The sequence below is a fragment of the Triticum dicoccoides genome, chromosome 6B (assembly GCF_002162155.2).
Source record: "Triticum dicoccoides isolate Atlit2015 ecotype Zavitan chromosome 6B, WEW_v2.0, whole genome shotgun sequence".
Classification (NCBI taxonomy): Eukaryota; Viridiplantae; Streptophyta; class Magnoliopsida; order Poales; family Poaceae; genus Triticum; species Triticum dicoccoides.
Window position 1 is genome coordinate 535964013 of NC_041391.1, and position 25678 is coordinate 535989690.

Below are 25678 nucleotides of genomic sequence, written 5' to 3' on the forward strand. Positions count from 1 at the left end.
GAAGAAGGAAAGAAAAGAGGATCAAGGGCAAATTTGAAGTACCAAAGCCAAAAGAAACTTCAAGAATGGGGACCATAACATGTGGCAATTGTGGTCTCCAAGGGCATAGGTACACAAACTGTCTTAAACAGTTGAAGCCTGAGCTAGCTTTGAGGAAGAATAAGCATGTGGTAATAATTTTTCACCTTCAAATATACTAATGTTTTCTTTCTTGTACATTTCTTTCTAGCATTATTAACTGTTTCCTTTTCTTTGCAAGGCTAATGCTCCTACACCACCATCATCTGGAAGACAACCAAGACCTGCTGCTTCTGCTCCTACACCACCATCATCTGGAAGAAGAGGAGCTGGCAGAGGAGCTGGTGCTACTTCTACTACAACACCACCATCTGGCAGAGGAAGAGGAGCTGGCAGAGGAAGAGGAGCTGCTACTTCTACTACAACACCACCATCTGGAAGAGGAAGAGGAGCTGGCAGAGGAAGAGGAGCTGCTACTTCTACTACACCACCACCATCTGGAAGAGCTGGAAGAGGCAGAGGAAGAGCTGGAAGAGGTGCTCCAATGCCATTCATTGCCCCAAGGCAATATGCTGACATTCCTACTGATGGCACACACACTGGATGGATGTTCTACTTTACTGCTAGCATGGGAGGTGGAGGAGCCATGTAATGTGAAATATTGTGGTGTTATTTTGGTTAAACTTGATACTTGAGGTGGAGTACTGGTGGAGTACTCTAGTAATGTTGAACTTGATGCTTGTAATGTTGAACTGGATGGATATGTGGTTGAACTTTAGGTGATTATCTGAATGTTGAACTTTAGTTGGTTATCTGAACTTGCTACTGGATGCTGGTAATGTGAGTTGATTGTGACAAATCAGTACCACATTTGCAGATAATTGTGACAAATCATACCAATTCTGCTGCTAGCTTTTGCATGTCAGTACCAATATTGGGGCATCACATAACATGCAGTACCACATTTGGGGATTCTGACATGTGGGCCATCCACCTTTCCTACTATTAAAGTGTGACAGCACAAGATCTCAGAGGAGTGTGGGGACGAAACTAGGGTTCATCCGCGCAGCCAAGGAGAAATCTCAGAGGCGCTGACTGGGGCCGGCGGCGGAGATGTCGTGGTCATCCAGTGCCGGGTCCGCTCCCGGATTTCGTCGAGCTGCAGGAAGGAGGGGGGAGGAGTCGCGCTCGCCGGTGCGCTACCGCGAGAACCCAATGGCATACGAGCCTCCGGTGATGTGCCACTGTTCAACTCCGAGGAAGGCGCCAAGATGGATCTCCTGGAGCAGGCAGAACCCTGGTAGGAGGTACTACAGCTGCGTGGATGCTATGGTGAGTGCTGTTTTTTCCCTAATTTTCTTCCTCTTTCTTCTGTGCAATAATTTTTGGCAGCATGGTGAATTTGCTTGTGTATCTTAATAGCACGGTGGCTGTGGATTTGTGCAATGGCATGATGATCCATTGCCCACATTCTGGAGTGAGCTCATTGGGGATCTGCGTGATGAAGTATGGAGGCTTAAAGGTGCAACTGTTGCTAGATCTGAAGATCAATTTCCAATCCTGACTCCAAGTGAAGATGATGGCACAAGGGAGGCCATGTTTCTGTCTCTGCAAACTCAACTCAGAGAGAAGAATGCAGAGATTGCAGGGATTAGGGCCAAATTTCACAATGTGTTGTTTCTTTTCACTATATTTGTGCTTGGCTTAGTTGCAGGCAAGATATTAAGTTAGTTAGTTGCTTCAGTTGTAGCCAAGTTGTAATGGATCAAGTTGTAATGGATCAGTGAAGTTATCTTCTGATGCAATGAGATTTAGTGAGTCTTGTTCCTCTTTTATTGCAATGTACTGTCTGGTTTGCTGCAACATTGTCATAATGTACAATCTACATAATCAGCATAACCATAGCAATACATAACCATACATAATAAGAAACTGATCCATACATAGCAATACATAACCATTGTTCACAATACATAGAGGAGTTCCACTTCAAATGCATAGTTCATCCTTTTCTCATAAAAGGATGAATAGCATAACTACTACATACACAGCCATAGTTCACCATTAGTACAAGCATACAGTACACAACATTAGTTCCTAGATGCTAGGTCATTACACAACCATCATTCCCAAAATGTCAGCAATGCCACTAATCTCATTTCATCTTCTTCACTTCTCCAAGATGGCTTGAATCCCCCTGAACTTCTCCTTCAACTTTTCATTCTGAAACTCTAACTGCCACTTCTCTTCAATACGCTTTTTATTTCCCTTAAGCAGATCAGCAACCTGAAGCTTCAACTCTAGCTTCTCTTGGGTGAGCTTCTCCTGACACTTAGTTAGCTCTGCATTCTTCAGCTCCAAATTCATACTAGCTTCAGTAAGCACTTGCTTCTCTTTCATTTTGTTCAACTTCAAGTTCTGAATGACTGTTGCTTGAGCTCTTGTCAGGTTGAGCAGCACCTCATACTTCTGAGTAAGTTGCTGGGTCTCTGCATCTTTCTTTGCCATCTCAGTTGCCATCTTTGCCTTCATATCATCAGTTAGTTCTTTTCTTACCTCCTGCTGATATGTAATGGCAGACTGCAGATGCCTGAAATCCACCACCTTATCTTCCTGGAAGTTCATCAGCTCATGCACATCTTGGACTAGCTTGTCATAGTTGGCCTCCAGCTTGTTCTTCTCTTCTGTCAGATGGTGGATAGTGAAAGAATTCTCAAGATTGCCATTCACCCTAGCACTTTTGGCATCTTCAACCATTGCCCATAGCTTCAACAATGCATTCTGCATTGTTGGGAGCCACTGGTGATCAACCCATTCAACAAAGCCACAATTGCTACCTTCCTGCAAAAACAATAACAACAACAAAACAGTTCATACAGCAAGTAATTACACAAAATCACTGCAGTTGCCAAAAAGAATGTCTAAATTTAGCATCAGACCACTAAATTTAACAAGAGGAGCAACCACTTGAGTAGCTGACTAACTAGGTTCAGCCATTGTTCTAATGCAAAATATACTCATGCTTGACCTAAATAAGCTACTCTAACCACTATGAATCAAAATGTTGACACCAAGCAGAATACTCCAGCAAACAGAGTTCAATATGGCACTGACCAAGTAAGAAAAAAATCAGTATGCCTACAATCCTACAATACATACCGGCTGTGCACATGCTAAAAACCTCCTGCCTGTGTCTGTTCCTTCAAAGGCAACAAGCCTCTCAGATGCCATGCCGTGCTTCTCACATGGAGACATCACATCCAGCTCAAGCCCCTTGTAACCTGGATCTTCAATGGTGAAAGGAACCTGCAGAAGCTCGCACAAAGACAATGGCCAAATCAAAACCTAGCGAAATCAACCAAATCAAGAAATCCCAAATATGAAACCCTAACCCTAACCCTGTACTGACCTCGCTGAGACCGTCTGTGGAGGAAGAATGCATGTACGGGGGGCTAGAATGGTCGTCGCTGCTTTCGTCCTCCAAAACCATGGCGACGGCGGGGCGGTGCGGCGGCCGGCCGGCTGTCGGGACGCGGTCGGCGGCGATGGAGGAAACGAGCGAGGAGGAGGGGGAGGGGAATGGTGCGGCCGGGCTGGAGTTGGTGCGACCGGGCCGGTTAGGACAGCAGCGCACCGGCTCGTCCTAGTCAGCACGCGGGCACGCGCCGATTGGCCAGCGTGGCACCTGACGGGTGGGCCCGACCTGTCGGATCGGGCGTCAATACGTATAAATACGCGTTTTAGTCCAATTTGCAAAAATTTGGACCAATATTGATACTGACACGCAAAAATTAGCAATCGTGGTACCAATCTGCATGTGATGCCTGAATTGTGGTACTTCTGTGCAATTAACTCTCCATACCATGTATCTTCCAAGTAACACTGGTTCTTGAGGTGTCTAGACAGCCCGGTACCTCTGCACCTCATTGCCATACTTTCGGGAACGTTGTATTCCCATCTGGCTTCTCAAATTCTCTTTACCGGGTGCTTATCCTTTGAGTGGAAAACTCGTGAGATATAAGGGGGCTCTTGAGCCGATCTCTGGCAACTGTTCATTCCAAGTCAGTTGTTCAATGTGTTACTCTTGGATGGTGTACCCCTCCTAGACCAATAGGCGTCGCTTGGAAGTCTTTGAATTATGAAGGAGCCAAGAAGTCTGTAAGGCCGGAAATCGCCTACTTCGTGTGTAAATCTACCCTAGTGATTGAGTACGGACTTTGTGTCCTAGCTCAAGAAGGAATAGGTTGGCCTAGGGGCCAGAACTCTTAGGACTTGGTGTCTAGATCTTCTCCAACGACATATTGTGCCAACAATCTGAACTTTAGGAATTACATCATGTGTTAAGTCCATGTTGGTGTGTTCTTCTTCATGTGTTTTCTCTTCGGCTGTCCTTCGCGTGTTCTCTGTCCTGTTGCTATCATGCTCAAGACCCTCCCATGGTTGCCGTTGTGCTGCGGCGAGCTTCGGGCTCTTGGTGTTGTCTCGGTTCACTTTTGCTCAATGACGACGCAATGATGCCTCCCCAACCAGCTAATCGTCTCGACCGCCCGTGGCGGATCTCCCAGTCAAGGTTCGTGTTAAGGTTTGGCACTCGTTGATTATGGATGATCCTCTGTTGTGCCGTGGGGCTCAGTACGCACACCGGTGTGGTGCATTAGGTTGTTTGTCGAGTCTTGGTATTGTGATCCCTCGACAGCATCCCACATCTACTTGTGTCCATCATGGTGTTGGTCTTTCTGCCTGCCAGCTAGGTTGTGCCTTCTTTTGGGCGTCATTTTTTTCTCTTCTTTTGTAACCTTGTTAAATGTACGGTTTTCGGCCCGGTTTTCCTCATAAAAGAGGCCAACTTGTTTAGGTTTTCGATCCGGTTTTCCTTATAAACTGGATCAGACAAAGCTTAAGGGGAGACTCTTGGCTTTGGCAGCTTTTTGAGCAATATATTCAGGTGGCGATCCTCTCCCTCCCGGTGACCGTTCAAAAAAAAAAACATCATGTGTTAGGACTTCCACTAGTTCAATTTACACGCTAGTGTTTTATAGGCAAGCCTACATTAAACTTGTTGAAAAAAATGAACTTCGTTTAAAAAAATGTCTATCCAGCCTCCCCCTTTCACATGTCTATTTGGCTATGTAGAAATGGTGTTATTTTATGCCAAACTCCATAAACTTGACCGTTCATTCTCTTACGCAGGTATCATTCTCATGCATCAATTTGTTGTGGCCATGGTTACAACATGGGGAGCAATGGAGGTTGGCATCAGGAGATTGGAACGCGCACAAGTTTATGTCCCGACTAGGGTAGCGAGCATGTAATAGACTATTTGCGGTCCAACTCTTTTAACGTGTAGTGTGTCACTCTTTGCTTAGCAATCCTTGGATTGTTTTGATGCGCTCCCTTTGTAAACAATGTAAAACGTTTTTGCTGTTCAAATTGAACCTCAAAAACATCATATATTAGCGTACAGAGGTTGTAATAAACATGGCATGTGTGCATCTATGATGTACAGGCCAGGCAATATATGCCCAAGTTTTTTTATGAAGGACACACACCATGTTTCATGTTTTATGTGTTTGGTTTTAGATTTAAGTTTTTGTGACATAGCAGTGTGAAAAACGTTTTGTGGCATAGTAGACACGTGTTAAGCATCAATGGTGCCAATTTCAATAATCAGATAGCGAAAACAGCGAAACATAGGTAGGTTGCAGTTGCATACGGAACACTAGTACAAGAGTAGTCTATTTGTGCATGTTGGGGTTATCTAGTAATTATTTTTGCTACGAAAAGGAGTAGGACATGATTATACGTCATCCATAATATTACATGATGCGGATGTTACAACACACTCCAACAACCATGATAAGGGAAAGAAAGAGACACACCTGTTTTTTTCTTTTTCTTTCCAGGGATTAAGAGAAACGCGCCTGTAACTTGATATTGTGTCATTTAACTTCGAGATGAAATGCATTCTTTTTCCAACTCAATTGTGAATTGTCAATTTACTACACGTCTGTGTTGGGGTATCCATGTCAACAATATTAGTTAGAATTTACAGGAAGTGAGGTAGTCTTCCTTCTGCTGAATGAATCACGTGCACCAATTCAGGGATGCATGATCAGCTAAGCCTTCAGTTAGGTCCAACGAATGGCCATGCTTCATATCAACCACACACCTGGCGAACCACATGGCACAGGTGTGTGGTCATCTCAAGATAACCACACACCTGGCGAAGCTCTTCCATGTCTATCCACCAATTTCTCTTCATATCTTCTCGAGTTCTTCGTCTTCTTCACAGATTGATACCAGACAGGCACGTCTGAGACGGGCATTATAGTTTCTCAGCCTTCAGTTTTTTCGCATGACTGTATATACATCCTTTAGCTCTTCGCATATATACATGCTCATATGAGCATATGAATGAATTATGCCATCAAGACAGTGAACTGCGGGGAGCGCTAGCTGATAGACGGGAGAGTGGGTTGGCTGAAGCCGAGTCCGGAGACCCCATCTAGGGAACCAGGTGCAACATGTTTTACTTGTCCATACCGCCTGATATGACGGAGGAGCCGGGCAAGGAAGGTGCTGTGGCAAATGGTCGAGGTGTCACATACCACAGTGACATGCCGGCGTGCCCTTGTGATAGCCACATTCATTAGCCTGCTGTCGCCCATGAACCCTACAGCTCCCAGTGGGTTTGACCGAACCTATAAGCCAGCAGAAGGATAAACATCACTAGAAGTAGGTTAAATCATGGAGTATGAAATGATTGTGGCCCAATCGGCGACTGCCCTTATAAATGTCAATTGCTTCTTTCAGTGTTGTATTTGGGTGACATATTCATCAGAAAGATGTATGGTTCCGTGCAGTGCTTACCATTGATAGGACCACCGCATCTGCCTCCCTCCCTTGAAAGCTATCTACTGTTGAAACCTCAACCCCAGAAAGCTCCGGATATTCTTCTAACTTCTCTCTTAATAATTGAACTTGAGCAATGTAGGGTGACTGGATGGCTATCTCATTTGGAGACACTCCTGCAGTCATGATTGTAATATGTTCGTATGTTCAAAAATTTGAGCGTGAAAAGTTAGGGCCATGGTTGACCAGTGAATGAGAAATGCTGAATAATTATCCTGATGTTTTAAAGTAAACAATACTAAGGATCGAAGGATTATGCAACAAAGATTATACAATACTGATGCGGTGTTCAATTAAGGAAGCAAAAGATAAGTATATACCACAATGCACAAGATTGAGAACATGTTGTGTAACTATTTCTGCTTCTCCGTCATTATAAAATGATCCGGTGCCAGCAGGGTCTAAATGCTCCACACAATCAACGTTTAGAATTCCATATGGCATTCGGGTATCAAGTAAAAGCAGTGGGCACCGTGTTATCCAAGTATCCTGAAATCATAAGGTACAACTTGAGTCCAACTTACACAGTAGCAATACAGAAGGAGTGCATTGCATTCATGGCCAAAAATGCTAAACATAGAATGCACAGATTTCAAATGAGGAGACACAATAGACGCAAGGCATTACTGGTTGGTCCCAGAAGGAGTTACAGGCCTACTAGATGTCCCACACGTAACACTGCAAGTGAACAGTCTCCATCAAATGTGAAGTATAAAAATTTACCCCGCCTTATTTTGTTGGATTGCTCATCTTTTGTGACATACTACATTGAGGTCGAGAGTATCCCAGCTTGTTTGTACCAATGCATTTGGCGAAAAGAGATTGATCATAGCAACATATAAGATATATGATTGGCCATCCATAATGAAAAGTGAGTGCTTTCGTGTTGTGAACCTTGATCCACAACGGGATAACTGCCGTGCTGAAGATAGCCAGACGGCATGGCTGCGGGGGATTGAGTACATATAGGTGTAGACGAGAGAAGAACTGTGAGAGATTAGATTGATTGTTCTTCCTTACCTCAAACGTGGATACATGTCATCCTTATATAACAGATGCTCAGACCCTTGACCTCTCCTAATACGATTAGACTTAGATCTTTCCTTGTACAATTGGACTCTTTCCTAATCTTATACTTCCCTAAAGGACTCTGGATACTTCTCTCCCATGGACCCCTCCCACGATGCTACTCTTGCCTTGATACTGTGGACCCATGTCCACAACATTCTGTTGAACTATTTGCAATTTTTATAAAGAAACTCTTTGCAGTTTTATGCAGTAGGCAGCAAAAACTGTGTCACTTAGTGTTTGTATTGTTGGTACTGTTGGATATATGTTCCTTTATCTGATGATAGTGAAACCCGGGCTGAGGCCTGAGGGTCGTATATCAAAGAAATAATAAGTCAGTGCTGGCGGTTCCCATCTGTAATATCTAGTGACTGACTGGACGTGACCATTTCAATAAGGGGGCTGGACAGGTATGGCCAAATTTTCTTAGAAACGTAGGGTGAAATTTAATACTGTATCACATTAGTTTCTAAAAGAGAGAATACGATGTTCTTATCCTCCAAGTTGAGTAAAAGTATGATGGCTGGTAAAATAAATATGTATCCTAAATATCCTTAATAAAATTGAAAGATAAACACTTGAATAGGTCTAATCAACATTTCTAAATGTTTAGTCAGTAAGCACAACAAAAAAGAAGTGGGGGGAGACTAGCTCAGTAAACACATGATACCTTAAGACAACAACATTAAAATGCCAATGATGGATCTAAAATGTGCTTCAGTTGGAATGAACATGTTTAAAAACTGAGGTGAAATATACTAAGTATATGCTTCTAGTAGTATATATAGTCATCTGTGAAAGTAATTTAAGGTATCTACTTTCCGAGACTTGCTATAATCTCGAGATCTACAACTACAGTGCGACAAAGTTGCACTCTTAAAAAGGTAGTGAACCAATGAGCTAGGAAAAGGTTAAAGACCAAACAGCATATGATTCAGATTCACTCGAACAAGGGGTAAATTTATTCAATGAAGTCTGATCTGAACTTTGCAATTAGACCCAATCCTCAGTTAAGTCCATGATTTTTTTAAGTAGAAGATTGCCCACATGATAGTCAGTTCAGTCTTGAACACTGACCCGGAAAACATAGACATACCATGCAATTGACCTAACATCTGAAACAGAAACTATGTATACCTTTACAACTGGAGAGTCGGCAAGAAGATGCGAAGCAACCGAATGTGAAGACTGGAGTAACCCCTGATACATCTCTTTAGATGCCCAACTGGCTATTGAATCATGCATTCTATGCTGGACTGTCAGTCTTGTAGTAAGTAATCCATCATGCAACAATGAAGCCCTTTCCATCATAGATTTACCAAGCCCACCTTCCAGGGCCTTCCTTGACAATATGGCAGGTGCAAGTTGGCAATGATCACCCGCAAGAATACAACGTTTTCCCTGCAGTATGGGAATCCAGCAAGAGGGCTCAATTCCTTGACCTGCTTCATCTATAATTACCAAGTCAAAACAACCAGTTTTCCTGATAAGTGGATCGGCTGCCCCTGTGTTAGTAGAAAGCACAACCTGTGCATCAGATAGCACTTCCATGATCGTTTCTTTTTCTTTCATTTCCAGATCCCTCCCAAGTTGCTTCAGAAGTTGACGAATGCCTGCAGCTAAAGAATCGTCCTCTATGCAGTCCCTCAAGTCCTTTCTTAAGTCAGTTCTCTTTCTCTCAAGCTCCTTCCTAAACTGACCAAGCCTTCCATTTACAATCTCTGCCAAGGACTTCGAAGTAACCGATGGTGATATCCGAGCAGGGTTTCCAACTCGCACAATGTTTAAGCAAGTTCTTGATAACCTTTCAACCATGTTATCGACTGCCGCATTGCTTGGAGCTGTCACAAGGACACTTTCACCCTGCCGGACAGCACGTACAATGAGTTCCGTGAGCAAAACTGTCTTGCCTGTGCCAGGAGGCCCCTGGATGACTAGAACAGGCCTCTTCTTGTTCAGGCCTAATGAGAGAGCCCTTAACTGGGAGTCATCAAATGCACACCTCTCTGATAGCCTTGGATCAGGTACACTTGATTCACCCCAATCAATCAGGCAATTCTGCTCCATCTTCATGACATCTTTGCTGTCACCGAACAGAGTAGCTACCACATCAATGGAAGCATTACTTTTCAGCAAACCATTCCTTTGAAGTAGCATCAATGCTTCAAGATTCCGCTGCCAAATAAAAATACTTGGGTGAATTAGATGAACTTATCACTCATGTTGTTAAGCCAAGAATAATACAACCATAAAAGAAACGGGAACCCCAGTTTCACTGTTCTTTCTTTAAGGCTAAAAATTCCTTTGTTCTGGTTTTCCCCATTTCACGCCACTCCGATATGGAGTACAATATATGACATAAACAGAACATGATGCAGATCATAAAATGAAAGGATTATGCTTAAATAAATATGTAAGAGCCAGCCTATAGTTGCTCTTGGCAAGGAAGTTTCAGAAAGCTTAATACTCCCTCCGTCCCAAAATAAGTGTTTCAACTTCAGTACAACTTTCCCAAAATAAGTTGTACTAAAGTTGAGACAGTTATTTTGGGACAGAGGGAGTAGTAAATATGCTGAAAGAAGCCAACCAGTCAGAATTTCAGACCCTTAATTCCTGACAAGATTCAATGTTCATGTGCATAATTTGAATACCTCATAAGTAAGTGCATCAGCCAATCCCTGTATCCGGTCAATGCGCACACTTTTCCCAAATAACCTGGAGAAGGTTGGGTCACCATGGCGAGATTCCAGAGCCACAGTTATGCTGCAACCATCCTCCCCGAGATTATAAAGAAAGCCTTGCATGCAAGAAGTGGCTCCCTCACCACGGCTATTACATGTTCTCACACAAACCATGTCCCCAGGTGACAGTGTGGTTGGAGGCAGCTTGTGTTCACCTTCAATTCTAAATAGAACCAAATGTAGACCTCCTAATCCTACATGCAGGGATAACAGAAAACAGTGTCTTACTCAATTTTCCAAAGTAACTGAAGATAAAATCTTAACATGCGGAGAAAAGAAAGTAGCCAAGTTTAGCTCTCTCACCAGTTGAGCTGCTGATGACACTCAAGTTGCAAATGGTGTCACACTGCTCCTGCTGAGCCTGCCCATGGGTCACCAAGTACTCTACTGGCTTGGATGGCTTGGAATTGTTGTCGAGCATAGTGGTGGCATTCAGCTCCTCCTGTGTAAACTCCAGCTCCGCATCTCGCTCGATGCGCAGTAGCTCTGACATATGCCTCACAAAGTCTTCAATCCTATCCTGCATCAGCCTTACCTTCTTGAGGCTTACGCCAATGCTACTATGAACCGCTTTAGTTCGTGGTGTCGTCCTGCGCACAGCTGCCCGGTGATGAGTAGAATTGGCCATTTCCTTCAACAGCTTCCATGTCTGCGTGGAGCGCCAGTCCCAGATGAGCCCCTGGTTCTGATAACTCAGCAGGACACCACGGAGCTCACGCTGGAAATGGTCAAAAAGGGTGGGGTAGTGCGTACAGGCCTTGAAGCAGAGTGACTCCAGACCCTTGGGCATGGGGATGGATGAGAGATAGGGCTGTGCCTGGATCACAAACCCAAGCTGGCCTTCTGCCGATCCCCAATTCAGAGTCAATGCCGCTGTGGTGAGGTCCGCCATGTCACCCTGAAGCTCGGCGGAAGCGAATTTGGATGCCATGGACTGCATCCCCTGCCTTAGCCACTCCACGACACACCGGCCAAGCTCCTTCCGCCCTAGTGGATCGCCGTTCTCATACAGCGTCCCTACCCTTATGGACGCCTCCTCCACCGACGGCACGCAGCTGCCTTGTTCTTGTCCTCCCTCGACCGTCCTCCTCTGCCTCCTCCTCCTAGTCCTGCCATTGCTACCGGCAGGTCGAGACGCACCTTTGTTGGGACTCAACGGCGTGGCACGTACACTCCTTTGCCTGGAAGAAGAGGAGGCATCCTGCGACCGTGGCGGCGATGGTGTGGACGGAGACGAAGGAGCAGCAGCGACGAACGTGACCCTTCTCCTGCTGGGGAGCTTCTTCGCAGCGCCAGAAGAAAACAAGAACCTGGACGAAAAGAGATCAAGAGACATGCCGTTGCTCCACGGTCCCGGCTGCCGGCGGAGGCGGTGGCGCGGGGCAGCGGGGGAAGAGCCGAGGAGGCGAGAGCAGGAAGGAAGCGAGGGGCTGACCGGTGACTCGGCTCAGCCTCGGCGGGTGAAATCCTCCCTGGCCCTGGGTCAAGAGGAGGAGACGGCCGGTGGAGAGTGGATGACTGGTGGCGCAGGGCGCGGCTACGTTAGCACCGCAGGCAAGTAAAGTGCCGTCCCCGGCTCTGGCTTCGCGCGGCTGGCGCCCACGTCGCCCCCGCCCAGTTTCCATGGTCCCAAAAGCCCCTGACAGCGCCCATCGGATCGGCTTCGGCTTCGCGCTTGCTGTCCAACCAACGCATGGCGCGCGATCCCGCTGTCCACGCAGGCGCCGGCGCGTCCAGATGCAGATGCAGATTCACCGGTCCGGCAGGGCTGATTCCGTTCGTCCAAAATCAGGGCGGGGAAAGCGTCCGTGGATCCTGATGGACCACAATAAAATGAGACAAAGAATCGCCGGAATGCACGGCCAGCTTTCTCTCCGCGGGCTGGCTGGCTGGCAGGCATTAGAGCGAACACCTTACCGGCGTCACGGTCGGGGTGGGGATGGCAGGCAGAATCTCCCGCGCTGCTCTGGACTATGGACTTGTGGCGATAACACGTTTGCGAGGCTGCTGCGCCGCTCGAGCGGCTCTTGAGAGGCGGTCGGCGGTGGCCGGCTGCTGCCGCGCCGCGCTACGTGAGCTGGCCGCGCACGAATGTTTCAGCGCCGTGCGCGACAGCGCGAGGCAGGAGCTTAGGCCAACTTCAACGCGCCCGTTCGTCATTCTGTCTAGTAGACCCGTTGCGCCAAATGGTGCAGAGGTACGCTAAATCCATGCTCGCGATGAAAACAAATATCTATGATTCAAGGGTTCAGGGTTTAGAAATATATATTCACATTTTAATTTGATAGTACAAAGCCGCATTAGAACAAAATATATGTTTTTGTTAGTTTAGCGGTAGGCAAGTACATATGATAAAAAAAATGATGTCTTGTTGTGCACAATGACACACACACGCACGCGCACGCGCGCACGCACACACACATTCTAATTTGATGGTATATACCCCTAAAATAATTGGTGGTATATAGTCCCATTTAAAACCATGTCGTGTTGAAAATATGTGTATCGTTTTAGTAATCTTTTTGTCTTGGCAAATATGCACGCTAAAAATTCAGATGCTTATGTATAAAAAGAAACATGTATTTTCATGCCTACTATAAATAAAATCTAAGAAAATACAAACTCTGCTGCTAAAAATATGTGTGTATCTAATAGCATGTAGGAACCATTTAAGGAGGCCTTTGTTTTAAAAAGCTATTAACCTTTTATTGTTTTTGTGCAAAAAAGAAAAACATTTCTGTTTGCTCAGATAGACAGATACATATCTGAAAATGCACACATGTAGCTGGCCCATTGTGTCAAATGGCGTAGAGACACGCTGAATCCATGTATGCATTGAAAAAAAATTCATGTTTTAGTTGGTTTAGTTGTGGGCAAGCGCATATGGTAACAAATTTACCACCTTTATTTAATAAAAAAAAAGTATGAAGACTTGTTGTCGACAATGAGATGTACATGCATACACATTTTAATTTATCTTTGAGCCAAATGGCGCAGAGCCCTATTTGAAACTATGGACACGCGCTAAAAATATTTGCATTTTTTTCAATAACTTTATGTATGAGCAAACGCAAAGGACATGTCAAACCCCAAGTGTTTCAAAAATATTTGACTCTGTTAGTAGAAGTAGGTTTTAGCAACCACTTAGGGTACTAATTCAAACACTGTAAGATGAAAAATGAAGGATAATTTATGATTGAAAATATATACCTGAGATTGCATAATTTGTTATCTTATTCAAGTAACATAGAACCAAATGGCACAAGGTATATGACATACAACTTTACCACAAAGATGCGACGTGATATCTTCCTTGACCTGATTATGTTCAAGCACATTTGGAGATCAAACCCACAATTTACTAAGATATGGCTGTCCAAACATGCAAACTATTTCATCAAGGTATCACCTCCCTGAATTGAAACCCAAAACACCTGTGCAACATGGCCTTTTACAATGTCTGGAAAAATTATTCAGAACCACAACCAACCAAAGAGAACATCTGGAATAAGAAAAAGAATTCAATTGAGTGGTTCATATGGGCAGATAGAATCATAAAGATTATTACATTGATTCACATCAGCAAGGTCCTTGTAAACAAGGGTTCTGGATGTGTTATTTGATGGATAAAACAAAATCTACATATGATTTGTGCGCCAATTTTATTACATTGATTTACATCAGCAAGGTCCCGTCAAAACAGTGAATTCATTGTGTCATAGTTGTGTAATTGATATCTAACTAAGAAATATATTCTCAGATTACCAAGACGAATAAAAAAGAAAAGTTCGGCTGAGAAGATCTGCTTCTCATGAAGATCTTAACAAATGCCAACCAACTTGATCCCCATCCTAAAATATTCTACTTTTTCATGATAAGCAGGTTATTGTGCACAAACAAGATAGCTGATATTCCAACAAACAACAGGCAGCATTGAACTGCACAAGATCCCTGTAGTTTTAGTTTTGGTTGGAGGGCTGTCACAATATCCCTGTAATTTTGGTTCTGGTTGCAAGGCTGTCAGACTCACAAAGTTCAGATATAGTAAAATCCGTACTCATTCCAGAACATCTGAACTGCACAAGACCCTTGTGGTTTTGGTTTTGGTTGCAACGCTGTCAGACTCAGACTAATTTCACAAGTTCAGATATAGTAAGATTCGTACTCATTCCAGAACATCGGAACTGCACAAGATCCTTGTAGTTTTAGATCATACAGAAACAAAGCACAACAGGATTATCCCTGAAAATGGAATACAAAAGGATCATTTTCCACATGATACAAGTACTATGCTTCTTACCAAATTAGCCTTAGTAAGTTCAATGTTCACGTGGTAGAGACAAATTTAATTTATCCTTTATGGTACATATATCATGAAAATAATATTGTATACGCAATAGTCACCATGCTTTAAGTTAACATTTACCATTCATTAGAACAAAAGATTCACATATATTATCTTCATTAATGTTTCGTAATGGATTGCAAACTAAGAGTCATTATGAAGAATTTGTAGGTATCAAAGAGGGTAAGTTGTACCACCGATTACCGAAATCACTTAAATGAGGTCACCAAGGTGGAATTTGTGACCATTTTGCTGGGATAATAGCAGGTTGATGATAGGTGGAGGCATTGGGATTCCAGGAAGCACCACCTACCAGTACACCTTTGGTATCTCCTCAGAGTTTGGCATCGCCGTCATGGTCGCATCGGCAAAACTCGCAAGCCAGATTCCCTATCCTGTAGTGACCTGCGTGCATCAGAACGAGCAACATAGATAAGCAATTCGTGGCAAACACACACGAACAACCCAAGCTAACTAATTAACTAACTAACTACAGATGTAAGCACTTTGTATGCGGATGCGCTGCACAGAAAGAAACTACCCGATTAAAACATGATTTTTGCACTCACCATAAGAAGCGAGATGAGTAGCAGAAGTAGATCCATGGTGTCTGTTGCTGTATGATGTAGTACTTGCTAGCAAGTGGTGGTGGAGGGTCCTATTTATAGTCCAGATGGGTGCATGACAGATATAGACTAAAGTGTCAACCATAAACTACTATTTGCAAAAGCAAGGAACATAAACAACAGGTTTTTGTAGCTAGATAAATTACTCTTTTCAAGTTCACCGCCATATTTTATTAGAAAGTGCATTGCCTATGGACAATGCATCTCAGGGAATCACAGTGAGAATGAAAGGGCTGGAGAAATGCAAAATGATAAAATTCAGACTTGGCATACAGAAAAACTAACATGAAAACATGCACCATCAATCATTCACCACAAGGGCAGCAGCAGGGTAGTAGCTGATCTGTAGTAGATGGTTACCAAATAATGCATAGAAGGACAATCTCTGCAGAAATGATCAAATGAAAAAAACCAGAAATCACCGAGTCTGAAGACCGCGCATCCTCCTCAACGCACGTAATGAAAATTCACTTGCAAGAGCAATTATTCATAATCCAGTTAATAGATGGATAATTTTAAGGAACGAGAGCTTGGGTATGTTTTACATAACACTACGGTAACCTGTGAGTAGGAAGTGGATGACACCAGGTTGCAATCCTGGACCACTGAATTAAGAATAAAAAATGAGTAAAAGAAATTATATACCGAGAACCCCAAAAATTAGGCAATCCGTTCCAAGACATGATAAATTCACAAGCCCAATTAGCATTATACCTCACAGCCGAAGCAACAGTGTCGCAACACATCCATATGCTGGCACAGAGCATCCAACTCTCAGTCCGCACCCTGCATCCACCCAAGCAGAACCTGCTCAAACAAACGGAGAAAGGGGGAAAGAGAAGACTTCAAACAGACTGGAAGGGGATCGTACCGATATGAGGAGTTGAGTCTAGACTGGTTGAGTGCAAGCTCGTGCACCAGCTACGGTCGTCGTCGAGCACCCACTGAGGCCGCCGTCCGCTGGACCACCGTATGAGCCGCCTATGGCGCTAGGCCGTCGTCGAGTCGTGAAAGAGGGTGTTGAGCGCGGCCGTCGTTGTGCCACCTCGGGATGCCGGCGAGGCCGGCAATGAGTGCCTGGTGAGACCAGACACCGCGAGGTGTAGCTTGGATCTCCGGGCAGCCGCTTCCCCACCGCCAACCTCGCTGCTCGTTAGCACGCCCTGTCAGCCTCCTGACCCTCCCCTGCTCGCTAGCCCCCGATGTGAAGAACCCGCCGCCCCTGATATTGTCAGGACTGAACCGGTGTCGATGAGCTTCAGTTAGCTGTAGCAATTCAGGCGATAACGCTTCAGGCAAAATGGACGGCTGAGATGGCTCCTCACAGTTATTGTTCATCGCTAGCCGTTAGATCGAGTTGTAACGTTACTGTTAGCAATTACTGTTTCGTTTCACCCCGTTGCCGGGAGCTATCGCCTATATAACAGCCGGGTCGTGGCTGGCAAACGCATCGTAAATTCTGAGATTTGCCTAGATGGCCAAGTAAACCAAATATAAATAGAAATATCTGGATCTGGGCGAAGTTTTCCCCAATTCTCCCCTTACAAATCCCTAGATCGATCCCTTGATAATAGCTGGGTCCTGACAAATTGGTATTCAGAGCAACCTTTCCTTGGCAGCGATGAAGTTTTGGGGGCGGAAATCTTTCTTCCGAGCTATTCCCACCCTACTTCCCACCCTTTCCTTCTGATCGACGGCGAAGACTGGCGGAGTTGGCGTCGGGGTTGAAGGACTGGAGGCGGTGTAGGCGACGCAGGCGGCGGAGATCGTTCGGGTACAGATCAGCCGAGCCGGAGTGGTTGGTCGAGTACGTTGCTTGATCGGTAAAATTCCACGTCTGAGCACTGATCCGTGTACCTTGGCGGCGTGGATCGGGGCGGCGGCAGGATTTGAAGGTGAGCAAGGGTTGCTGGACCATCCAGTCGTAAAATTCCTCAACTCTAATTCAGATCGAGGAGATGGGACGCACAAAGGCAATTGATGAGGCCGATCTATAAGAGGTACTGTCTATGCGTTAAGATTTGGGTGTTCTTCAGAAGGATCAAGCCCAGATGCAAGCGGATATGGCCAAACTGCATGATGATGTTCATTCAGTCAGTTCCAAGCAAGGAGAAATATCACTGCAAGTGGGAAGCGTAGAGCAAGTAGTTTTGGACTTGGGCAAGCAATTATCCACTATAAATGCAATGCTACAGACCTTGGTTAAGGCTCCTATACAGAGAGAGACCTCAGATCCAGCTTCGAGTTCACAGCAAGTACCCAAGTCCCCAACAGTGTCTCAAGAACAATTGCAAAACCAAGCACTCAGGACAGAGCAACTCAAGAAACAACTTGAAGCAGAAAAAGAGAAGACCAGACAGTTGGAAGAGTTACAAATGCAGAACTTGCCTCCCATAAGAACAAACAGGCCTGCAGCTCCACCAGGATTCAATCAACAAAGTAGAATAGAGCACGCTAGTCCCTTAGGAACCCAACTGGCTGCCAGGCACAATGCTTATACACCTACATTTCAGCAGCACTACCAACAAAACAGATACAGACAGTTGTGGTAGGGCTATGCAAAAACTTATGAGCAAGACATGCAATGTCAGTTCATGAAATCCTTGACAAAAGGGCCTAAAATGGATTTTTCTAGATTTGAAGGTGAAGATCCAGTGGGTTGGATAAGGCAATGCAACAAGTACTTTCAAATGTCTGGAGCACCAGAAGAATATAAGGTCTCATTAGCTCAACTCTACATCATGGGGGAAGCAGATGTGTGGTTAAGGAGGTCTGGACTACTGAATGAAAAAAGTGTCATGGAAAGAATTCTGTACAGAAATCACTAAAAGATTCTCTGCTCAAGGCTCTTATGATCTAACTAAAAATTTTAACTCTGTTAAACAGTCCAACAGTTTAGTGTCTGAATACACAAAGGTGTTTGAAGATTTAATGGCAGATGTTCAAGAGGAAAACCCAGAACTGGGAGAATCCTGGTTTGTAAGATGCTATGTCAATGGATTGAGAGAGGGCATAAAATATCAGATCAGACCACTAAGGCCTCAAACCCTCACTAATGCTTATTGGCTAGCAAAGGATGTAGAGCCATGCCATCCCCCAGCGACAACAGTTCCTAAAAGAACTATTGTCCCATACAACAATTATTATCAGAAATCTTCAGGGAGTTTTCTTCCTAAGCAGAACACAACACCTTTCAACGAGCAGCAAATTCCAATCAGGCAGGCTGAAGTTACTTCTAACAACACTCAGAAAATAAGGAAAGTAGGAGAATGTTGGAGATGTGGAGATAAATGGGTGCATGGTCATAAGTGTAAATTAGTGCCAACTATACATGTCATGCAACAAGAGATAGAGGAGCAAACTAGCTTTGATGTGGAAGAACAGCAAAGTGAAGAACAATTAGAACCAGTTTCTGAGGGAGATCAGGCCATGTTCATATCTGCTTTTGCAATGGGACAGCAGCTGGCAGTTCCCACCCCAACAGTAATAATATACATCAATGGAAAAAGGGCAGTGGCCTTACTGGATTCTGGCAGTACTACTTCCTTCATCAACCAGGATTTTGCAGTAAAAGCTAACTGCAACATGCTACCTGTAAAACCCAGAAGTATATCTGTGGCTGGAGGAGGAATACTAGTATATGCTGCAGTGATTCCCAAATGTGAATTTCAGATTGCAAAACTGACCCTATCCCACAATTTCAGAGTACTTTCTCTACTAAGTCATGATGTGATCTTAGGATATGACTGGTTTACTGCTGTTAGTCCAGTGTCATTTGATATACCTGCACAACAATTTGGGTTTACTCATGAGGGAAAACAGACTGTATCTACAACAATGTTCTCAACAGCTGCCAGCTTAAAAGAAGTTCCTCCAAAAAGAGTAGACAAACTTATGGAAAAGGGGCCAGAAGTGTTTCTCTGCCAGGTCAATAACATACTCATGGATGCTCCTGAGGATTCTAAAACTCCTCCACAAATACAGAAACTACTGTTGGAATATGCAGATCTTTTTGAAGAACCTAAGACCTTACCTCCTCAGAGAGCTCTAGAGCACAAAATTCCTTTAGTAGAAGGAGCCACACCACCTCAAGTCAGACCTTACAGAGTTCCTCAGCACCAAAGGAAAGAAATGGAAGAGCAAATAAAGAAACTGTTGGCTGCACATTTGATAAAGCACAACCAAAGTCCTTTTGCTGCTCCAGTTTTATTGGTCAAAAAAAAGATGGATCTATGAGGTTATGTACTGACTACAGAAAATTGAATGCCCTCACAATTAAGAATAAATTTCCTATACCAGTTATAGAAGATTTATTGGATGAGCTCCATGGTGCTAAATATTTCACTAAATTGGATTTGAGGTCTGGATATCATCAAATTAGAATGTGCCCTGAAGATATACCAAAGACTGCATTCAGAACATTTTTGGGACATTTTGAATATTTGGTAATGCCATTTGGCCTCTCCAATGCCCCTGGCACATTCCAAGAGTTAATGAACACAATTTTTGCTCCATACCTAAGGAAGTTTGTATTGGTATTTTTTGATGATATACTAATATTCAGCAAAAGTCTCAAGGAGCACTTGGAGCATATCAAACTGGTAATGGAGTTACTAAGAGAACATCAGCTCTATGCAAAGATGTCCAAATCTGTTTTTGCAGTGCAGAAAGTAGAGTACTTGGGCCATGTCATTTCTGAGAAAGGAGTAGCAACAGATCCACAAAAAATTGCAGCTATTGCAGAATGGCCAATTCCTGAAAATATTACTAAACTCAGAAGTTTTCTGGGATTGGCTGGGTACTACAGGCGGTTTATTAAAGGCTATGGGGTAATCTGCAGGCCTTTGCATGATTTGCTGAAAAAGGGGAATTTCCAGTGGCAACCTGAACACAACACAACATTCCAACACTTAAAACAAGCACTGCCATCAGCTCCTGTGTTGGCCTTACCAGATTTCACACAACCTTTTGTGTTGGAAACAGATGCTTGTGGCAAAGGTATTGGGGCAGTTCTCATGCAACAAGGGAGGCCAATATCTTATTACAGTTCTTCTCTCTGCCATAGGAATGCAGCTCTGTCTACATATGAAAAAGAGGCTTTAGCTATATTGGAAGCCCTTAAGAGATGGAGGCATTATTTACTAGGCAAGGAAGTGATTATCAGAACTGATCAATAGTCATTGAAATTTATCACTGACCAAAAAATCACTGAAGGAGTTCAACATAAACTCATGATGAAATTGCTGGAATTTAATTTCACAATACAGTATAAGAAGGAAATCCAGAACAGGGTAGCAGATGCTTTATCCAGGCTACTCCCTCAATGCATGGCCATATCTTCTGTTACTCCTGTCTGGGCAGAAGAACTGATAGAAAGTTACAAAAAGGACCCTGACAGTCTGCAGTTACTGGAGAAGTTACTCCTTCAGAAAAACCATACATTGTCAGACTATTCTTTAACAGCTGGCATCACCAGGCACAAAGGGAAGATCCTAGTGGGCAACAACCCTGACTTAAGAATCAAGTTAATCACAGCATTGCATAGCTCACCAGTGGGGGGCTACTCTGGCAAGAGAGCAACATACCAGAGAATAAAAAGTATATTCTACTGGCCTGGGTTGAAAGCTTCAGTGGAGAATTTCATTGCTGCATGCCCCATATGTCAAAGAGAAAAGCATGAATCCTGCTTGCAACCTGGCCTCTTGGAGCCTCTACCTGTAGCTGACATGGCCTGGCAGCACATATCCATGGACTTTATTGAGGGGCTGCCTAATTCTCAGGGCAAGGATGTCATTATGGTCATTGTGGACAGATTCACAAAGTATGCACATTTTATTCCCTTATCCCATCCCTACTCTGTGCTTAGTGTAGCTCAAGCCTTTGTAGATAACATTATCAAGTTGCATGGCCCTCCCAAAATGATCATTTCTGACAGAGATAGGATATTCACTAGTCAGCTGTGGAAAGACATTTTTTCTGCATTAAAAGTGGAACTAAGATACAACACAGCCTACCACCCACAAACAGATGGTCGGACTGAAAGAGTTAATCAGTGCCTAGAAACTTATCTAAGATGCATGACCACCTCTGCACCTAAGAAATGGCTGTCCTAGTTATCTCTAGCTGAATATTGGTACAACTCTACCTACCACACAACAATAAAGATGTCACCTTTCCAAGCCCTGTATGGTTTCCCTCCACCACTTATATCAGAACTGGCCATTCCTGGTCCTGATGACCCTGAAGCCCAAGACTTTCTGTCAGCAAAACAACAAATGTTGCAACAGTTGAAGGTAAACTTGGTACTAGCTCAAAACAGAATGAAGAAATATGCAGACACAAAAAGAGTTGAAAGAACTTTTCAAGTGGGAGAACCAGTCTATCTTAAAATGGCCCCTTATAGACTGGCAGCATTTGGATTCAGAGGAGCACTGAAATTGCAAAACAAGTTTTATGGTCCATTCCTGGTGATTCAGAAGGTGGGAAATTGTGCCTACAAATTGCAACTGCCAAGTTCAGTGCAAATACACCCAGTCTTCCATGTAAGTCAGTTAAAAAGGCATGTGGGGACAAATCAATTCCAGGACCTAATCTACCATTGGTAAATGCGGACGGGACAGTTAAAACAGGACCAGCTGAAGTACTGCAGGTGCGCCAAATTCCCCGCAACAATGCTCCAGTTATCCAGTGGCTTATCAAGTGGATCAACCTGCCTGTTGAAGATGCAACATGGGAAGACGCTGATTTCATTAAGTATACATTCCCGGATTTCTTCAGCGCCACTACGCGTGCGTGGCGAGGCAAATCAGTAGCGCCATGAGGACACGTCGGCTCTCAAGGGGGAGTAATGTCAGGACTGACCCGGTGTCGATGAGCTTCAGTTAGCTGTAGCAATTCAGGCGATAACGCTTCAGGCGAAATGGACGGCTGAGATGGCTCCTCACAGTTACTGTTTGTCGCTAGCCGTTAGATCGAGTTGTAACGTTACCGTTAGCAGTTACTATTTTGTTTCACCCCGTTGCCGGGAGCTATCGCCTATATAACAGCCGGGCTGTGGCTGGCAAACGCATCGTAAATTCTGAGATTTGCCTAGATGGCCAAGTAAACCAAATATAAATAGAAATATCTGGATCAGGGCGAAGTTTTCCCCAATTCTCCCCTTACAAATCCCTAGATCGATCCCTTGATAATAGTTGGGTCCTGACAGATATCCTGCGGCGCCGACCTATGGTGATCTAGAACCATCGCACGCGGCGGCGCGAATCTAGAACATGCCGAAGTAGATGATGGAGCCAGCGTGCGAGGCCTCGATCCGCTCCTTCCATCTGCTGGCCTCGCTTGCATTGCTCCTTGGGAAATGTCATTGTGAGGTGGGGCGGCTGGGAGGCCGGCGACCGGTGACAAGGCGGTGGAGGACAAGAGGAGATGAAGCAGCGTGTAAGTGGATTGGCCGATGACGAGAAAGGAGGAGAGGGAAGGAGGGAAAACTTGCTGCACTGCATGTTCTGTGCTGCAGCGAGCGCCCACACCTAGCCGCAGGACCCGACACAACGCACGACCTGACTCTCTCCAACCCCAGACGAAACTCAACGGTAGGAAGAGAAACAATTCAACCCACCGACGTGTGGGACAAGCATCCAACTTGGCCCACCGATCATTGTGTAGAAGGGCAGCAGTGAGTGTGTACGCGGCAACACATCTCCCTTTCCCATATTCAAACCACAGACGAGACATAGACAAGACAAACGTAATTGCACAGATCCATCGCACGACGCTTACCTACCCGCAGGATGCACCATGTCAGGTGGGCCGTGTTGAATGCTGGTCCACCAGTCATGGTGTGAAGTGGTAGCAGTGTGTGTGCACGGGTCAGTCCACCTGCTAATCACTTCAGATGACGCACACACGCATGTGCATGCTTTTTGACTTCCCATTCGCCCGCGCACGCGGTTGGAGAGAGGGCTCAGCTCAGCGCCATGTGGGATCCTTTTCTTATGTCTTGTTCGCCTGCTCCTTTACTGCCTTACGGGCCCGTGATGGTTGGACCACATGTCACTTGGCTTGGGTCATCTTTTGTGTGTCCCAGAAGCCCCCACGTGCACTATTTAGAAGGTCGCACCTGCTCTGTTTAGGAGCCGAGAATCACGCCCGGCGCATGCAGCGCATCAGCAGAGGCCCTCCGTGCACCTGAAAATGGCTCACCCGGCCAATCATCATAGAGCACAAGCCCACCAGTCATTGGGCTTCTGAAACAACAGCAAGGTGAAAATAAATTACGTTGATCCAACGTCGCAGAATTGTTGGAAGACCAGATTGACCGGATCTAACGGCTGAAAGTGGACTAAATCGGGGGAGCCTCCTAGAGCCAAGTTGGCTAGCATCCTTATATGTTAGAATGACACAAATCACAGCTCAACGCGTGACCGTAAATGGGCGGACGTCTTTTTTGCACCCTTGACCCAGTTTCTGATTGGGAAGAGATGGGTCGAGGGTGGAAAGCGAAAGGCCACTTGAAAAACATATCGCCCGACCCGCTCCCGTGAGCGGGGGGCGAACCTAGGGAGCTCCATTGCCAGCCGCCTCTTCTCCTACCTTCCCCACTTCAGTATGCTAGATCCATGGACGAGGGGTGGGCTCGAATCTCGGGCGGCGACCCTGTTGGTGGAAGCTGGGGTGTTCGTGGCGGAGCACGTGACTCAGGCGCTATCCGGTCACCATGGTCATGTGAGCGGCATGGTGGTTGGATTGTGTCGTTCAATGGCGGTGGTGTTGGTGTCCATACCCTGTTTCAGCGACGTGGAGTGTTGGATGGGGTGAAAACCTACTCTGGCTTGTCAGGCCGGTAGCGGCGGCATTATCGCGTCGTCCCCTTCTTGAAGGCATCGTCGCGGTATCTCTTTTGTCGTCGTGGTGCTCCGGGGTAAACCCTATTCCTTGAATGGGCGGTGGTGGCGCTCCATTGTTGTTTCCTTCCTGAAGGCGTCGTCTTGGAGCCCATTGTCTGTTATGCACGGCTTCTCCCCATCGCGATGGCTTATCCGCGGTTGAGGGCCCGATGACTTCATAGTAGTGCTTAGTGTTTCACCTGATGTTTGCTTGGAGTTGTTTGGGGTGGCATTGCTTTTTTCAGCGCCCTTGTATCTAGCCTTGTGTGTGTGTGTGTTCGGTGGTGTGGGGTGTGCGTTTGTATTAGCTTATTCGGTGATGGTTGCTTTATATATAAAGCGGGGGAAATCATTTTTCGTCATTTCTGGCAAAATTTGGGTCGCATGCGTCGAAACAGACACAACGCGGATGCAAGCGGGCGCTCCAATGCCCTCCCCTGGCCCACCCGTTGGGGACACAAATGCCTCTTCCTCCTACCCTGCGCGGCCTGCAGCTCTTCCCTCGTGCCCTTCATAGCCTCCGCCGCCCATTTTCTGGTCGTCTTCGTCACTATCCAGGTCGGCCGTCCAACAGCCCCATCGCAACAATTTCCCCTGCCCCGTCCCACCCGCTTTGAGAGGATTTCTCTCCTACGTTCGCGGGCTTTTTCTTCGCCACCGCGAAATCACGGCTGCCAGCGACGCCCATCGGCACCAAAGACGTCCGCCTCATGCTGTAAGGCTGCCGCCCTCATCTCCGCTCCTACATGCCTGCTACTTGTACAAGAGGCCGGGGTGCTCTTCACTGGTCGCTTTTCTACCACGACCACAAGGTGTTCGACACTTTTCTCTCAAGGTACCATGGATAGTGGGGACGGGTATTTTTCTTTCCACAACTTCATTTGTCATCGGATGATGATTCATCATCGGACGACGAGGAGCTTGTGGTTGCTGCATTGATCCAAAATGACTTGGTTGAGCACATGTGGAATCACATTGGCAACTAGTAGATGTATCGATTCATTTTCTTTTGATGCATTCGTGATGATTTAAATTTGGTTATAAACTTCGTGAAACTATTTAGTTGTGCAACTATGTTTCTTT

General features: G+C 45.2%; 1 protein-coding gene and 1 long non-coding RNA gene across 4 annotated transcripts; both read right to left on the bottom strand.

Moving 5' to 3' along the window:
* Positions 1–5815: 5815 nt before the first annotated feature.
* On the bottom strand, positions 5816–12853 carry LOC119325389 (DNA-binding protein SMUBP-2-like). Of its 3 annotated transcripts, none has more exons than XM_037599141.1 (7): positions 12657–12853; positions 11043–12554; positions 10650–10933; positions 9136–10173; positions 7251–7419; positions 6889–7046; positions 5816–6719 (listed from the first exon to the last, which is right to left on the bottom strand). In XM_037599141.1, the coding sequence occupies exons 2-7, from the start codon at positions 12073–12075 to the stop codon at positions 6471–6473; spliced, it is 2931 nt and encodes a 976-aa protein (XP_037455038.1). In that variant the 5' UTR covers positions 12076–12554; positions 12657–12853; the 3' UTR covers positions 5816–6470. The 3 variants fall into 3 exon arrangements, with proteins under 3 accessions (XP_037455038.1, XP_037455041.1, XP_037455039.1); XM_037599144.1 differs by lacking the exon at positions 12657–12853 and having other exon boundaries at positions 11043–12049; positions 12175–12255; XM_037599142.1 differs by lacking the exon at positions 12657–12853 and having other exon boundaries at positions 11043–12568.
* A 2331-nt stretch (positions 12854–15184) lies between these two features.
* On the bottom strand, positions 15185–16950 carry LOC119325390. The gene is made up of 5 exons (XR_005157499.1): positions 16582–16950; positions 16425–16496; positions 15996–16315; positions 15654–15742; positions 15185–15489 (listed from the first exon to the last, which is right to left on the bottom strand). It is a non-coding gene; the product is annotated as an uncharacterized LOC119325390 (long non-coding RNA).
* Positions 16951–25678: the final 8728 nt, after the last annotated feature.

What these genes read in the sequence shown, in the direction of transcription:
- LOC119325389 (XM_037599141.1), bottom strand. Translation starts at nt 12,075, where the DNA reads ATGTCTCTTGATCTCTTTTCGTCCAGGTTCTTGTTTTCTTCTGGCGCT. An exon ending in TCTCAATCTTGTGCATTGTG is followed by an intron (nt 7,047 to 7,250) that starts GTATATACTTAT and finishes TCATGACTGCAG; the next exon opens with GAGTGTCTCCAAATGAGATA. An exon ending in ATGCGGTGGTCCTATCAATG is followed by an intron (nt 6,720 to 6,888) that starts GTAAGCACTGCA and finishes GCTGGCTTATAG; the next exon opens with GTTCGGTCAAACCCACTGGG.